The sequence below is a fragment of the Heptranchias perlo genome, chromosome 25, assembly GCF_035084215.1.
Source record: "Heptranchias perlo isolate sHepPer1 chromosome 25, sHepPer1.hap1, whole genome shotgun sequence".
Classification (NCBI taxonomy): Eukaryota; Metazoa; Chordata; class Chondrichthyes; order Hexanchiformes; family Hexanchidae; genus Heptranchias; species Heptranchias perlo.
Window position 1 is genome coordinate 47505539 of NC_090349.1, and position 17058 is coordinate 47522596.

The 17058-nt window shown below is 53.8% G+C and overlaps 1 protein-coding gene across 1 annotated transcript in view; it reads right to left on the reverse strand.

Moving 5' to 3' along the window:
- Window positions 1–17058, reverse strand: part of ncor2 (nuclear receptor corepressor 2) — a 261584-nt gene that overhangs the window by 38196 nt on the left and 206330 nt on the right. Inside the window, exons 23-26 of the mRNA XM_068006268.1 lie at window positions 12145–12300; window positions 9919–10079; window positions 7483–7594; window positions 2531–2635 (exon numbers count right to left, since the gene is read on the reverse strand). Coding sequence (XP_067862369.1) covers window positions 2531–2635; window positions 7483–7594; window positions 9919–10079; window positions 12145–12300 — 534 coding nt within the window. The remainder of the gene's footprint in view (window positions 1–2530; window positions 2636–7482; window positions 7595–9918; window positions 10080–12144; window positions 12301–17058) is intronic.

The window sequence follows — 17058 nt, forward strand, 5'->3', positions numbered from 1 at the left end:
ATGACTGATGTCAGGCTAACTGGCCTGTCGTTCCCTGGCCTTTACCCTGCTCAGTTAATCTCCCACACAACATATAGATTTTACACAGTGTGGGGGAGATTAACTCGGTGGTACAGTCCATGTTAGGGTAGATTTTACACGGCGTCTGAGAACCAGGCAGAATATAGGAAGTTCAGAGGGGAAGTGAAAAAGGAAATAAGAGGGGCAAAGAGAGAGTATGAGAATAGACTGACGGGAACATAAAAGGGAATCCAAAAGTCTTCGATACGCATGTAAATAATAAACGGAGGGGTGGGGCCGATTAGGGACCATAAAGGAGATCTACTCATGGAGGCAGAGGGGATGGCCGAGGTACTAAATGAGTACTTTGCATCTGTCTTTACCAAGGAAGAAGATGCTGCCAGAGTCTCAGTAAAGGAAGATATAGTTGAGATACTGGATGGGCTAAAAATTGATAAAGAGGAGGTACTAGAAAGGCTGGCTGTACTTAATGTAGATAAGTCACCTGGTCCGGATGGGATGCATCCTAGGTTGCTGAGGGAAGTAAGGGTGTAAATTGCGGAGGTACTGGCCATAATCTTCCAAACATCCTTAGATATGGGGGTGGTGCCAGAGGACTGGAGAATTGCAAATGTTACACCCTTGTTCAAAAAATGGTGTAAGGATAAACCCAGCAACTAAAGGCCAGTCAGTTTAACCTCGGTGGTGGGGAAACTTCTAGAAACGATAATCCGGGACAGAATTAATCGTCACTTGGACAGTGTGGATTGATTAGGGAAAGTCAGCACGGATTTGTTAAAGGAACGACGTGTTTAACTAACCTGATAGAGTTTTTTGATGAGGTAACAGAGAGGGTCGATGAGGGCAATGCAGTTGATGTGGTGTATATGGACTTTCAAAAGGCGTTTGATAAAGTGCCGCACTGTAGGCTTATCATCAAGATTGCGGCCCCTGGAATAAAGGGGGCAGTAGCAACATGGATACAGAATCGGCTAAGGGACAGGAAACAGAGAGTAGTGGTGAACGGTTGTTTTTCATACTGGAGGGAGGTGTACAGTGGTGTTCCCCAGGGGTCAGTGCTGGGATCACTGCTTTTTTCGATATATATTAATCACTTAGACTTGGGTGTACAGGGCACAATTTCCAAATCTGCAGATGACACAAAACTTGGAAGGTCAGTGAACAGGTGAGAAGGTTAGTGATAGACTTCAAGAGGATATAGACAGACTGGAGGCATGGGCGGACACGTGGCAGATGAAATTTAATGCAGAAAAATGCAACGTGATACATTTTGGTGGATAGACTGGAGAAGCTGGGGTTTTCTCCTTGGAACAGAGACGGTTGCGAGGAGATTTGATCGAGGTATTCAAAATCATGAAGGGTCTAGACAGAGTAGATAGAGAGAAACTGTTCCCATTGGCAGAAGGGTCAAGAACCAGAGGACATAGATTTAAAGTGATTGGTAAAAGAACCAAAGGTGATAAGAGGAAAAACATTTTTACCCAGCGAGTGGTTAGGATCTGGAATGCACTGCCTGAGGGGGTGGTGGAGGCAGATTCAATCATGGCCTTCAAAAGGGAACTGGATAAATACTTGAAAGGAAAAAATTTGCAGGGCTATGGGGAAAGGGCTGGGGAGTGGGACTAGCTGGATTGCTCTTTCATAGAGCCAGCATGGACTCAATGGGCCGAATGGCCTCTTTCCATGCTGTAAACTTTCTGTGATTCTACAATTATCTGGGTGGGGTAGAATCCATGGCAACATAGATTGCATGTGGTGATTGGACGGAGCAAGATGGAGTTTGTGGTCTTTAAGCAGCCCCTGTGCACCCTCCCCTATCATAGACTCTACCCACCCATTTCAGCTTCTTATTTACTCATCCTATGGGAGAGAGGGAGATTTTCACTGTTTATTTATGGTGAGATCATAAATATAAGTATGAAGAACAGGTTTAAATCGGAATTAAAACAGGTGGTCTGTTTGGAAAAGTGTCAGCATTTCGTGTGTGGCCAAGCCCCCAGTGCTGGTCCCCACAGACAGAAAGAATAAACAGGACCAGACAGACTAGATGCAGGGAGGACGATCCCGATGGCTGGGGGAGTCCAGAACCAGGGGTCACAGTCTCAGGATACGGGGTATGCCATTTAGAACCGAGATGAGGAGAAATTTCTTCACTCAGAGGGTGGTGAACCTGTGGAATTCTCTACCACAGAAGGCAGTGGAGGCCAAGTCATTAGATGTATTCAAGAAGGAGATAGGTATATTTCTTAATGCTAAAGGGATCAAGGGATATGGGGAAAAAGCGGGAACAGGGTACTGAGTTAGACGATCAGCCATGATCATTTTGAATGGCGGAGCAGGCCCGAAGGGCCGAATGGCCTAGTCTTGCTCCTATTTTCTATGTTTCTAATATAACTTACATTTATAAAGCACATTTAACCCAAGCAGGTGTTGGACTCATCTTCGATGAACTTATAGTCACAGGGCAGACTGATACTGACAGGTGGAGGTTCAATATTTGATACCATACCTCTGCTCATGGAATTGTCTTGCAGACTCTGTGTTAATGAAGTCTCAGGCGTGCTAGTCTGTCTCCTCGGGGAGAGTTCTTCCTGTTTCACTGTTGGAAAAGGCACTGGAATAAAACAGAGGGAATTTCTGTCACTGCCCATCAAACTCAGAAAAAAGTCAACGCCAACATCCTACTGAGATGTATAATACTGACTGTTGTACATTTCAGTGTTAAAACATCTGCTTACAGATGTTTACTGGTTTTGGGACCAGACCAACTGGGCTCAAACCAGGAGTTACACACATTTAAATAAGGATTGATCCTGCTGTAACTACCTAAAACCAAGTGAGCCTCCCTCTAACTCACAGTGACTACCTCTGTCAGAGATGGCGGGGGGGAGACATAGATTACTGGGGGCGGGGGGGAGACGGAGATGGTGAGAGAGGGGGAGACGGAGATGGTGAGAGAGGGGGAGACGGAGATGGAGAGAGAGGGGGAGACGGAGATGGTGAGAGAGGGGGAGACGGAGATGGTGAGAGAGGGGGAGACGGAGATGGTGAGAGAGGGGGAGACGGAGATGGTGAGAGAGGGGGAGACGGAGATGGCGTGGGGGGGGAGACAGAGATGGCGGGGTGGGGGGAGACGGAGATGGTGAGAGAGGGGGAGATGGAGATGGCGTGGGGGGGGAGACAGAGATGGCGGGGTGGGGGGAGACGGAGATGGTGAGAGAGGGGGAGACGGAGATGGCGTGGGGGGGGAGACGGAGATGGTGAGAGAGGGGGAGACGGAGATGGTGAGAGAGGGGGAGACGGAGATGGGGGGAGAGGGGGAGACGGAGATGGGGGGAGAGGGGAGACGGAGATGGTGAGAGAGGGGGAGACGGAGATGGCGTGGGGGGGGAGACGGAGATGGTGAGAGAGGGGGAGACGGAGATGGCGGGAGAGGGGGAGACGGAGATGGCGTGGGGGGGGAGACGGAGATGGTGAGAGAGGGGGAGACGGAGATGGTGAGAGAGGGGGAGACGGAGATGGTGAGAGAGGGGGAGACGGAGATGGCGGGAGAGGGGGAGACGGAGATGGTGAGAGAGGGGGAGACGGAGATGGCGGGAGAGGGGGAGACGGAGATGGTGAGAGAGGGGGAGACGGAGATGGTGAGAGAGGGGGAGACGGAGATGGTGAGAGAGGGGGAGACGGAGATGGTGAGAGAGGGGGAGACGGAGATGGCGGGAGAGGGGGAGGCGGAGATGGCGGGGGGGAAACGGAGATGGGGGAGAGGGGGAGACAGAGATCGTGGGGGGGGTAGACGGTGATGGCGGGGGGGTGAGACGGAGATGGTGTGTGGGGAGACGGAGATGGCGGGGGGAGACAGTGATCGCAGGCGGGGAAGACGGTGATCACAGGGGGAGATCGCGGAGCCTGTCAGAGGTTTGCTTGCGGTGAGCCACGGGGAGGCACTCCTGCTCCTCCTGGCCTCCAAGCAGTGATGTAAAGGCACTTACCTCATGGATCTGGCCCTGCTCGCCTCCATTTACCTGCCCGGGAAATCCCGCCTCCATGAGTTAAAAATAAAAATTTTGGTAAAATGGAGGCTCGCAGCCTCCGGATCCATTTGAGGGACTGACGCAGTCTCTGTTAAACGGTGGGTGGGTTAGAGCCAAGTTGTGATCTCGCTGCAGATTTCTATTATTTTAACTTCCCACCTGTTCTTGGGGGTTAAAATTCCCCCTGGAGAGTGGGGGCAAAAGGGAATGTACCCAGATTGGCAGGATGTGACACGTGGTGATCCCCAGGGATCTGTTCGGAGGCCTCAACTTTTCACCATATTTATTAATAACTTGGATGAAGGGACAGAGAGTTGTCTGTCCAGTTATTATTAAGTTAGGGGGCAGATGGGAGCAGGAAGCAGCAGAGAGACATGGACAGACTAAATGAGTGGGTAAAACTGCGGCCGATGGAGTTCAATATAGGAGGTCGTCAACTTTGGATCCAAGAAAGACAAATCGGAGTATTTTCTGAATGGTGAGAGACTAGGAGCTGTGGAGGAGCAAAGGGATTTAGGGATCCATGTACTGAAATCACTAGAATCCAGTGCACAGGTACAAAAAGCAATCAAAAAGATTAATGGAATGTTGGCCTTTATCTCAAAGGGTTGTGGATGCTGGGGGTCAATTGGAGGTTTTTAGACTGAGATTAATCGATTTTTGTTGGGTCCGGGTATCAGGGGATAGGAGCAAAAGTGGGTAAATGGAGTGGAGATACAGATCGGCCATGACCTAATTGAATGGTGGAATAGGCTCGAGGGGCTGAATGGCCTCCTCCTGTTCCTATGTCTTTAACCCTAAGCAGCAAATGAAAACCATCACAACCAACACGTGTCATCAAAATGAAGTCTGAGCCCAAACAGGTCTTTTTTGACAGTAAATGTGAAGAGTTTTTACTCTCTCTTTACGATTGATGTGCAAATCCCAACAGTGACTCAGTTTAATCCCGGTCATTTCCGTGACTCGGTTTAATCCCGCTCATTCCCGTGTCTCGGTTTAATCCCGCTCATTCCCGTGTCTCGGTTTAATCCCGGTCATTCCCGTGACTCGGTTTAATCCCGGTCATTCCCGTGTCTCGGTTTAATCCCACTCATTCCCGTGTCTCGGTTTAATCCCGGTCATTCCCGTGTCTCGGTTTAATCCCACTCATTCCCGTGTCTCGGTTTAATCCCGGTCATTCCCGTGACTCGGTTTAATCCCACTCATTCCCGTGACTCGGTTTAATCCCACTCATTCCCGTGTCTCGGTTTAATCCCGGTCATTCCCGTGTCTCGGTTTAATCCCGCTCATTCCCGTGACTCGGTTTAATCCCGCTCATTCCCGTGACTCGGTTTAATCCCGGTCATTCCCGTGTCTCGGTTTAATCCCGTTCATTCCCGTGTCTCGGTTTAATGCCGCTCATTCCCGTGTCTCGGTTTAATCCCGCTCATTCCCGTGACTCGGTTCAATCCCGCTCATTCCCGTGACTCAGTTCAATCCCGCTCATTCCCGTGACTCGGTTCAATCCCGCTCATTCCCGTGTCTCGGTTTAATCCCGCTCATTCCCGTGACTCGGTTCAATCCCGCTCATTCCCGTGACTCGGTTCAATCCCGCTCATTCCCGTGACTCGGTTTAATCCCGCTCATTCCCGTGTCCCGGTTTAATCCCGGTCATTCCCGTGTCTCGGTTTAATCCCGCTCATTCCCGTGTCCCGGTTTAATCCCGCTCATTCCCGTGACTCGGTTTAATCCCGCTCATTCCCGTGTCTCGGTTTAATCCCGCTCATTCCCGTGACTCGGTTTAATCCCGCTCAATCCCGTGTCTCGGTTTAATCCCGCTCATTCCCGTGTCCCGGTTTAATCCCGGTCATTCCCGTGTCTCGGTTCAATCCCGCTCATTCCCGTGTCTCGGTTTAATCCCGGTCATTCCCGTGTCCCGGTTTAATCCCGGTCATTCCCGTGTCCCGGTTTAATCCCGCTCATTCCCGTGTCTCGGTTTAATCCCGGTCATTCCCGTGACTCGGTTTAATCCCGCTCATTCCCGTGTCTCGGTTTAAACCCGGTCATTCCCGTGTCCCGGTTTAATCCCGCTCATTCCCGTGTCTCGGTTTAATCCCGGTCATTCCCGTGTCCCGGTTTAATCCCGCTCATTCCCGTGTCTCGGTTTAATCCCGGTCATTCCCGTGTCCCGGTTTAATCCCGCTCATTCCCGTGTCTCGGTTTAATCCCGGTCATTCCCGTGTCCCGGTTTAATCCCGGTCATTCCCGTGTCCCGGTTTAATCCCGGTCATTCCCGTGTCCCGGTTTAATCCCGGTCATTCCCGTGTCTTGGTTTAATCCCGGTCATTCCCGTGTCCCGGTTTAATCCCGCTCATTCCCGTGTCTCGGTTCAATCCCGCTCATTCCCGTGTCTCGGTTCAATCCCGGTCATTCCCGTGTCTCGGTTCAATCCCGCTCATTCCCGTGTCCCGGTTCAATCCCGCTCATTCCCGTGACTCGGTTTAATCCCGCTCATTCCCGTGACTCGGTTTAATCCCGCTCATTCCCGTGACTCGGTTTAATCCCGCTCATTCCCGTGACTCGGTTTAATCCCGGTCATTCCCGTGTCCCGGTTTAATCCCGGTCATTCCCGTGTCCCGGTTTAATCCCGCTCATTCCCGTGACTCGGTTTAATCCCGCTCATTCCCGTGTCTCGGTTTAATCCCGGTCATTCCCGTGTCTTGGTTTAATCCCGGTCATTCCCGTGTCCCGGTTTAATCCCGCTCATTCCCGTGTCTCGGTTCAATCCCGGTCATTCCCGTGTCTCGGTTCAATCCCGCTCATTCCCGTGTCCCGGTTCAATCCCGCTCATTCCCGTGACTCGGTTTAATCCCGCTCATTCCCGTGTCTCGGTTTAATCCCGCTCATTCCCGTGACTCGGTTCAATCCCGGTCAGTCCCGTGACTCGGTTTAACCCCGGTCATTCCCGTGTCTCGGTTTAATCCCGCTCATTCCCGTGTCTCGGTTCAATCCCGCTCATTCCCGTGACTCGGTTTAATCCCGCTCATTCCCGTGACTCGGTTTAACCCCGGTCATTCCCGTGTCTCGGTTTAATCCCGGTCATTCCCGTGTCTCGGTTCAATCCCGCTCATTCCCGTGTCCCGGTTTAATCCCGCTCATTCCCGTGACTCGGTTTAATCCCGCTCATTCCCGTGACTCGGTTTAATCCCGCTCATTCCTGTGACTCGGTTTAATCCCGGTCATTCCCGTGTCCCGGTTTAATCCCGGTCATTCCCGTGTCCCGGTTTAATCCCGCTCATTCCCCTAACTCGGTTTAATCCCGCTCATTCCCGTGTCTCGGTTTAATCCCGGTCATTCCCGTGTCCCGGTTTAATCCCGGTCATTCCCGTGTCCCGGTTTAATCCCGGTCATTCCCGTGTCTCGGTTTAATCCCGGTCATTCCGTGACCTACCATATTGTGATGGCTCCAGAGGCCATTGGAGACCCATGGACATCGACCCTTGGTGACCTTTGCCATGTTCCGGGCCATAGGTCGCTGTTGTCAGCAGCGGGATTGGCGTTCCCTGGGAAAGGAGAGAGAGGTCAGAAATGGAACAGATACCTGGGCTCGCAGGTCTCGGACTGGGAAAATCACACTCACCAACGAAAGAGACTCTAAGCAGAATAAACCTCGGGACAGACCATAATATAAATATACCGTGTTTCCCAGTCTTCAGCTGTTTCACACTGCCCTGCCCAGAGACTCTGTGTGATGGGTACAGGAACCTGGTGGATGTGTTACTGGACTCGCAATCCAGAGGTCAGTGGGTTCACATCTCACCGTGCCAAGTTGTCAAATTGAATTCAACTAAATGACCATAAAAGTGCTGTAAAAACCCAACTGGGTCATTAATGTCCTCCAGGGAAGGGAACCTGTCGTCCTTCCCCGGTCTGAGCCCGTCTGTGACTCCAGTCCCACACCAACATGGTTGACTCTTAATGCCCTCTGAAGTGACCAGCCCACCAGTTGTACAAGCAATCACTCCATCACTGCTCAGGGCAGCTCGGGATTTAGAATAAATGTCAGTGTCACCCACATCCTGCAAACAAATTAAAGAAAAACTTATTTATGTCAGTCTAGAAAAACAGCAGGGAGGGGGGGAACGGGGTGGAGTCCGAGGGTGGGGGGGGCGGGGTCTGGGGGTGGGGATGGCATGGAGTTCGGGGGGGGGGGGGGATGGCGTGGAGTTCGGGGGCAGCGTGTGGTCCAAGGTGGCACAGGGTCCGGGGGGGGGGCATGGGGTCCAAGGCGGCGCAGAGTCTGAGGGGGCGTGGGGTCTGGGGGGGCGTGGATCTGGGGGCGGAGTCTGGGGTGGGGTGTGGGGGCGTGGTCTGGGGGCGGGGTCTGGGGGCAGGGTCTGGGGGGCATGGATCTGGGGGGGGTGAGGTCTGGGGGCGGAGTCTGAGGGGGGGCATGGTGTCTGGGGTGGGGTCTGGGGGGGTGGGGTCCGGGTGGGGGTGGAGTCTGGGGGCGTGGGTCTGGGGGGGCGGGGGTCTGGGGGGGCGTGGTGTCTGGGGGGGCGTGGTGTCTGGGGGGGGCGTGGTGTCTGGGGGGCGTGGTGTATGGGGGGCGTGGTGTCTGGGGGGCGTGGTGTCTGGGGGGCGTGGTGTCTGGGGGGGGGGCGTGGTGTCTGGGGGGGGGGGGTGGGGTCTGGGGGGGGGGGTGGGGTCTGGGGGGTTGCAGTGCATGTTGCACGTGGGGCCACTCCTGTAATTCCCAGGGCAACAAGTCCTGACATTCAGCAGTAAAGGGCAAAGGAGATAAATCGGAGGCAGTGAGCCCAATATCACGGACCAGGGAGAGGCTGCCTGTTTCCCCATTCAATACGTGACAAGGAATTGGTGGAGCAGGAGCGAGAAACTGGCCAATGGGTTACATTTGGAAACTGCTGCGAACAAACTGTAACTCCGAGTCGAGGAAACTGATCCCAGTGCAGCCCATGGAATCGGTACACCCGGTCCAGGCACGCAATCTGTACACCCGGTCCAGGCACGCAATCTGTACACCCGGTCCAGGCACGCAATCTGTACACCCGGTCCAGGCACGCAATCTGTACACCCGGTCCAGGCACACAACTCAATTCTCTTGAGACCAAACTCCACAAAACAGTATGGACAGCCCTGGGGCCCATCACTGATACCCTGAATATACAATTGTAAACAATTTTACAACACCAAGTTATAGTCCAGCAATTTTATTTTAAATTCACAAGCTTTCGGAGGCTACCTCCTTCCTCAGGCGAACGATGTGGAAATGAAATCCACATTTTCACATCGTTCACCTGAGGAAGGAGGAAGCCTCCGAAAGCTTGTGAATTTAAAATAAAATTGCTGGACTATAACTTGGTGTTGTAAAATTGTTTACAATTGTCAACCTCAGTCCATCACCGGCATCTCCACATCCTGAATATACAACAGATAGAAAACACCCTCAACTGTTCCTCAGGTTCAGGTTTGTAATCAGGAGGAGCTCAGACTGATCGAGTTACAGTTAAAGATTCAGAGAAATCACTTTGTTCCGAGTTTCCCCAGACTCTGCTCCCAGCCGTGTGAGGTCACAGGATGAACTTTACCCCAGGAAGACGAACTGTCGATTCCCAACTTTCACCCAGCGATTGCCGTCAGTCAGAGTGCGGATTCTGAAGCTGCTCATTTCACAGAAATATGGACTCTGCTCTTCTTAGTTGGTAATGGATTCGCCCCCTCCCCATAAACCCACAGCCCCTCACCCGAGTGAGAGACCCCTCCCCACAGCCCCTCACCCAAGTGAGAGACCCCTCCCCACAGCTCCTCACCTGACTGATAGACCCCTCCCCTGAGTGAGAGACCCCTCCTCACAGCCCCTCACCTGAGTGATGGACCCAGGTCGCTCTGCTCCAGTCAGTTGTTTGGAAGTGGGGATCAGAGGTGGTGGCTCTGGCATGTGTTGTGCCCGAGCCAGCCTGGCGATCAGAGCTCGGTTACTCTCCTGGAAACTTGTGGCGATCTGGTGATTGAGAGGCTGGTAACCTGAGCAATAGAAAAACTGTGTTCAAATAAAGAAATCAGAAGGGAGGAGTGAACGAGTCCACGGCCCAGATCAGTCCTGCCGCACTTGTTCTCAGTAAAGGCGAGTCAGGTTTTTGAAAGTTTGCCCCTCTCTATTCGTGGCTTGCTGCTGATCTCAGCTGATGTACAATGTGTTCCTACACACTCAGGGAGGTGTTAACCCATTTAAAATAAAGAGATTAATGCACGTTAGATTATACAGAGGGGCGCATAAAACCTTAGTCTGAATATTACAGACAGCACTTTCCAGTCCAGTGAGCTTTCGTTACTTCTCTGTCCACAAGAGACAAAAGTTTTTTTTAAAGTTGAAGTGAATTGTTATACCAGCCGGATCAGAGAACAGTGTCGAGTCTCACTGACCCTGGGGAGCTCGGGCACGGTGACAGTGTCGAGTCTCACTGACCCTGGGGAGCTCGGGCACGGTGACAGTGTCGAGTCTCACTGACCCTGGGGAGCTCGGGCACGGTGACAGTGTCGAGTCTCACTGACCCTGGGGAGCTCGGGCACGGTGACAGTGTCGAGTCTCACTGACCCTGGGGAGCTCGGGCACGGTGACAGTGTCGAGTCTCACTGACCCTGGGGAGCTCGGGCACGGTGACAGTGTCGAGTCTCACTGACCCTGGGGAGCTCGGGCACGGTGACAGTGTCGAGTCTCACTGACCCTGGGGAGCTCGGGCACGGTGACAGTGTCGAGTCTCACTGACCCTGGGGAGCTCGGGCACGGTGACAGTGTCGAGTCTCACTGACCCTGGGGAGCTCGGGCACGGTGACAGTGTCGAGTCTCACTGACCCTGGGGAGCTCGGGCACGGTGACAGTGTCGAGTCTCACTGACCCTGGGGAGCTCGGGCACGGTGACAGTGTCGAGTCTCACTGACCCTGGGGAGCTCGGGCACGGTGACAGTGTCGAGTCTCACTGACCCTGGGGAGCTCGGGCACGGTGACAGTGTCGAGTCTCACTGACCCTGGGGAGCTCGGGCACGGTGACAGTGTCGAGTCTCACTGACCCTGGGGAGCTCGGGCACAGGGAATCGGACAGTTGCCATTTATTTTGTGTGTTGATTGAGGGATAAATATTGGCCAGGACACCGAGGAGAACTCCCCTGCTCTTCTTCAAAAAGAGCCATGGGATCTTTTACATTCACCAGAGGGGGCAGACAGGGCCTCGGTTCAACGTTTCATCCGAAAGACAGCACCTCCAAGAGTGCTGCGCTCCCTCAGTACTGATCCTCTGACAGTGCAGCGCTCCCTCAGTACTGATCCTCTGACAGTGCAGCGCTCCCTCAGTACTGACCCTCAGACAGTGCAGCGCTCCCTCAGTACTGACCCTCCGACAGTGCAGCGCTCCCTCAGTACTGACCCTCCGACAGTGCAGCACTCCCTCTGTACTGACCCTCCGACAGTGCGACGCGCTCCCTCAGTACTGACCCTCCGACAGTGCGGCGCTCCCTCAGTACTGACCCTCCGACAGTGCAGCACTCCCTCAGTACTGACCCTCCGACAGTGCGGCGCTCCCTCAGTACTGACCCTCCGACAGTGCGGCGCTCCCTCAGTACTGACCCTCCGACAGTGCGGCGCTCCCTCAGTACTGACCCTCCGACAGTGCAGCGCTCCCTCAGTACTGACCCTCCGACAGTGCAGCGCTCCCTCAGTACTGACCCTCCGACAGTGCGGCGCTCCCTCAGTACTGACCCTCCGACAGTGCGGCGCTCCCTCAGTACTGACCCTCCGACAGTGCAGTGCTCCCTCAGTACTGACCCTCCGACAGTGCAGCACTCCCTCAGTACTGACCCTCCGACAGTGCAGTGCTCCCTCAGTACTGACCCTCCGACAGTGCAGCGCTCCCTCAGTACTGACCCTCCCTCAGTGCTGTACTGGGAGTGTCGGCCTGGATTTTGTGCTCGATCCCACGACTCAGAGCTGAGAGAAATTCACTGAGCCACTGAGATTTCCGTTTTGTTATCGCTCTCAGTAATATTTGATCACCGGTTCATGTGTGGGTGAAGTTAGCTTGGACACCACACTCACCTGCTGTGGAAAACGTCTGAGAGATGGCAGCGTGCGAGTCTCTGGGAGACAGATGGTACGGAGACACGGTGGGTCCAGGTGAGCTGTAGAGCCTCAGACCCTGATCACTGCGCACTTTCCTCCCCTCCAGGTTTGGAAAAAACGATGAAGATTTGTCTAAACAGAGAGGAAGCGTCTCGTAAGGGACAACATGCTGCTGGACACAGATCCCAATATCACCTGTCACTGGCTCTGAAGACAATGTTTATGACACAAAGGTTGCTCTTCACCACCCTCGTCGTTCCCATTCCTCAGCCTGAGACAGCCTGTCCGGCAGGTCATCAGGAGATTACTCAACTACAGCCTCCTCTTCACCATTCCCTCCGTCCCCCACCCCCGCTCTGTCTCTCCCCACCCCCTCGCTCCCCACCCCCTCACTCCCCACCCCCTCGCTCCCCTCCCCCTCGCTCCCCACCCCCTCGCTCCCCACCCCCTCGCTCCCCACCCCCTCGCTCCCCACCCCCTCGCTCTCCACCCCCTCGCTCTGTCTTTCTCCCCTCCTTTCCCCCTCACTCTGTCTCTCTCCCCCTTCCTCTCCCTCGCTCCGTCTCTCTCCCCCCTTCCTCTCCCTCGCTCCGTCTCTCTCCCCCCTTCCTCTCCCTCGCTCTGTCTCTCTCCCCCCTTCCTCTCCCTCGCTCTGTCTCTCTCCCCCCTTCCTCTCCCTCGCTCTGTCTCTCTCCCCCCTTCCTCTCCCTCGCTCTGTCTCTCTCCCCCCTTCCTCTCCCTCGCTCTGTCTCTCTCCCCCCTTCCTCTCCCTCGCTCTGTCTCTCTCCCCCCTCCCTCTCCCTCGCTCTGTCTCTCTCCTCCCTTCCTCTCCCTCGCTCTCCTCCCTTCCTCTCCCTCGCTCTCCTCCCTTCCTCTCCCTCGCTCTCCTCCCTTCCTCTCCCTCGCTCTCCTCCCTTCCTCTCCCTCGCTCTCCTCCCTTCCTCTCCCTCACTCTGTCTCTCTCCCCTCTTCCTCTCCCTCGCTCCCCCCCACATAAGACCATAAGAGATAGGAGCAGGAGTAGGCCATTCGGCCCCTCGAGCCTGCTCCACCATTCAATGAGATCATGGCTGATCTGATTTTTACCTCAACTCCACTTTCCCGCCTTTTCCCCATATCCTTTGACTCCCTTGCTGATCAAAAATTTGTCTAACTCAGCCTTGAATGTATTCAATGACTCAGCCTCCACAGCTTTTTGGGGCAAAGAATTCCAAAGATTCACGACCCTCTGGGAGAAGAAATTCCTCCTCATTTCTGTCTTAAACGGGCGACCCCTTATTCTGAGACTATGCCCCCTAGTTTTAGATTCCCCCATGGGGGGGTAACATCCTCGCTCTGTCTCTCTCCCCCCCTCCCTCGCTCCCCCCCCCGCTCAGTCTCTCCCCCCTCTCCCTCTCCCCCCTCCCCCCCCCCCCTCGCTCCCCCCCCCGCTCAGTCTCTCTCCCCCCCCCCTCGCTCCCCCCCCCCCGCTCAGTCTCTCCCCCCTCTCCCTCTCCCCCCTCTCCCCCCCTCGCTCCCCCCCCCGCTCAGTCTCTCCCCCCTCTCCCTCTCCCCCCTCCCCCCCCCCCCTCGCTCCCCCCCCCCGCTCAGTCTCTCTCCCCCCCCCCTCGCTCCCCCCCCCCCGCTCAGTCTCTCCCCCCTCTCCCTCTCCCCCCTCTCCCCCCCTCGCTCCCCCCCCCGCTCAGTCTCTCTCCCCCCCCCCCTCGCTCCCCCCCCTGCTCAGTCTCTCCCCCCCTCTCCCCTCTCCCTTTCTCTCCCAAGTGTGACATTTTCAGGTGTGGCAGGACGATCTGAGACACTTTGCTTTAAAATAGATTCATAGATAGAATCATAGAATCATAGAAGTTACAACATGGAAACAGGCCCTTCGGCCCAACATGTCCATGTCGCCCAGTTTATACCACTAAGCTAGTCCCAATTGCCTGCACTTGGCCCATATCCCTCTATACCCATCTTCCCCATGTAACTGTCCAAATGCTTTTTAAAAGACAAAATTGTACCCGCCTCTACTACTGCCTCTGGCAGCTCGTTCCAGACACTCACCACCCTTTGAGTGAAAAAATTGCCCCTCTGGATCCTTTTGTATCTCTCCCCTCTCACCTTAAATCTGTGCCCCCTCGTTATAGACTCCCCTACCTTTGGGAAAAGATTTTGACTATCGACCTTATCTATGCCCCTCATTATTTTATAGACTTCTATAAGATCACCCCTTAACCTCCTACTCTCCAGGGAATAAAGTCCCAGTCTATCTAACCTCTCCCTATAAGTCAAACCATCAAGTCCCGGTAGCATCCTAGTAAATCTTTTCTGCACTCTTTCTAGTTTAATAATATCCTTTCTATAATAGGGTGACCAGAACTGTACACAGTATTCCAAGTGTGGCCTCACCAATGCCCTGTACAACTTCAACAAGACATCCCAACTCCTGCATTCAATGTTCTGACCAATTCAGAAATAGTATGAAGTATTTTTATTTCTAAAATCATTTAATTTAATTTTAATAATAAATCTGTTTAATTGTTTAGCTTGAATTCTGTGAAAGGTTATAGGGCACTGCCCTAAATGGGCGGGGCATTTGTTGCCCTCCCCAGAATGTATTACAGACCACGTCCAACACGTCCCCACTTTGTACACTAGCTGGTGTACAGGGAGTGCGGGTCAGTGCGGGTCAGTGCTGGTCTCAGTGTCTACGGCCACTAATAATCAACTGATAGCGAAAGCAGACTCTGAGCAGAATAATGTCAATTAAACCTGGCCAAAGGTCAAAGGTCCTCAGCCACCTCCTCACAGAATTGATTGCACCGTTTCCCTTCTTAAAAGATTCATCCCGACAAAACATGGTACGACCGTGACAACATGTGGGCCCAGTACACGGGGCAGGGGCTCAGTGTGACAGGGCCAGGGCCAGGGCCAGGGACAGGGACAGGGCCAGGGCCGGGGCCAGGGACAGGGACAGGGACAGGGCCAGGGCCAGGGACAGGGACAGGGACAGGGACAGGGACAGGGACAGGGACAGGGACAGGGACAGGGCCGGGGCCAGGGACAGGGACAGGGCCAGGGCCGGGGCCAGGGACAGGGACAGGGCCAGGGCCGGGGCCGGGGCCAGGGCCGGGGCCAGGGACAGGGACAGGGACAGGGACAGGGACAGGGACAGGGCCGGGTCCCCAGTACACGGGGCAGGGGCTCAGTGTGACAGGGCCAGGGACAGGGACAGGGCCGGGGCCCCAGTACACGGGGCAGGGGCTCAGTGTGACAGGGCCAGGGACAGGGACAGGGACAGGGCCGGGTCCCCAGTCTCCACATACACAGCTCCCGGAGACAGGACAGGACAGGACTGCAGTTACTCCAGCATCACCTCCATGTGCTCATTCTGCTGTGAACAGGGGTGGTGGGGTCACAGTATAAGAGGGTTGAGAAGGAGTCACTCCCTAATGCCAGATCAACACCAACTGGTGGAATTCAGCACACAACGACAGACTGTCCAAATGGAGCCCTGACATTTAGGGTCGATGCTTCCGAACAGAGTGTCCAGATGTGGAAACTGGGGGCGTGAACACCACAACTCCCCATCCTAATGGACGGGTGATGATGGGGAGCGAGCTGTGGTCCCCCAGTTAAGATGCTCTCAGGTGAGGCTCCGTGTCGGGAGCACAATCGGAAATCACCCTTCAGTAAGCGGCTTTGTAATTTATAGGTGTTCTGGTGTCAGTGAAACTGGTGAGGGAGCAGGGTCTGTGGAGATGTGGGTCGGTCCTGGGTCAGTGATTGGGTTCCTGTTGTACACAGGGTCGGTCCTGGGTCAGTGATTGGATTCCTGTTGTACACAGGGTCGGTCCTGGGTCAGTGAGTGGGTTCCTGTTGTACACAGGGTCGGTCCTGGGTCAGTGATTGGGTTCCTGTTGTACACAGGGTCGGTCCTGGGTCAGTGATTGGGTTCCTGTTGTACACAGGGTCGGTCCTGGGTCAGTGATTGGGTTCCTGTTGTACACACGAGATCTGAAGACAATGTGCCATAAAAAATACATTCCACCTGCCCAAACCGCAGAAAAAACAAGCTATAAAAACCTAAAATTCACAGCAAGACCAAGTATTTGTTTGATACTAAAAAGGCCCCAATGTTTTTGGAACAAATCCTAATTTTAAGTTGGAAATGGCTGTTGGTGATGGTAGCTGAGTGGAGATGTCCGTCTCGCAATATTCCTTATGTTTAAGTGGCTACTGTCCGTGTTAAACAGAAATTACACAGAATGTACAGCACAGAAACAGGCCATTCGGCCCAACTGGTCTATCCCGGTGTTTATGCTCCACACGAGCCTCCTCCCTCCCTGCTTCATCTCACCCTATCACCATATCCTTCTATTCCTTTCTCCCTCGTGTGTTTATCCAGCTTCCCCTTAAATGTATCTACACTTTTCACCTCAACTACTCCTTGTGGGAGCGAGTTCCACATTCTCACCACTCTCTGGGTAAAGAAGTTTCTCCTGAATTCCCGATTGGATTTTAGTGACTATCTTATATTTATGGCCCCTCGTTCTGGTCTCCCCCACAAGTGGAAACATCTTCTCTACGTCTACCCTATCAAACCCTTTCATAATCTTAAAGACCTCGATCAGGTCACCCCTCAGTCTTCTCTTTTCTACAGAAAAGAGCCCCAGCCTGTTCAATCTTTCCTGATAGGTATAACCTCTCAATCCTGGTATGATCCTAGTAAATCTTTTTTATATTTTCCCAGATAGAGTGACCGAACATCTTGAAAATTTTCAGCTGATCAGAGAGAGCCAGCATGGATTTGTGAAAGGTAGGTCGTGCCTGACAAACCTGATTGAATTTTTTGAAGAGGTGACTAAAGTAGTGGACAGGGGAATGTCAATGGATGTTATTTATATGGAC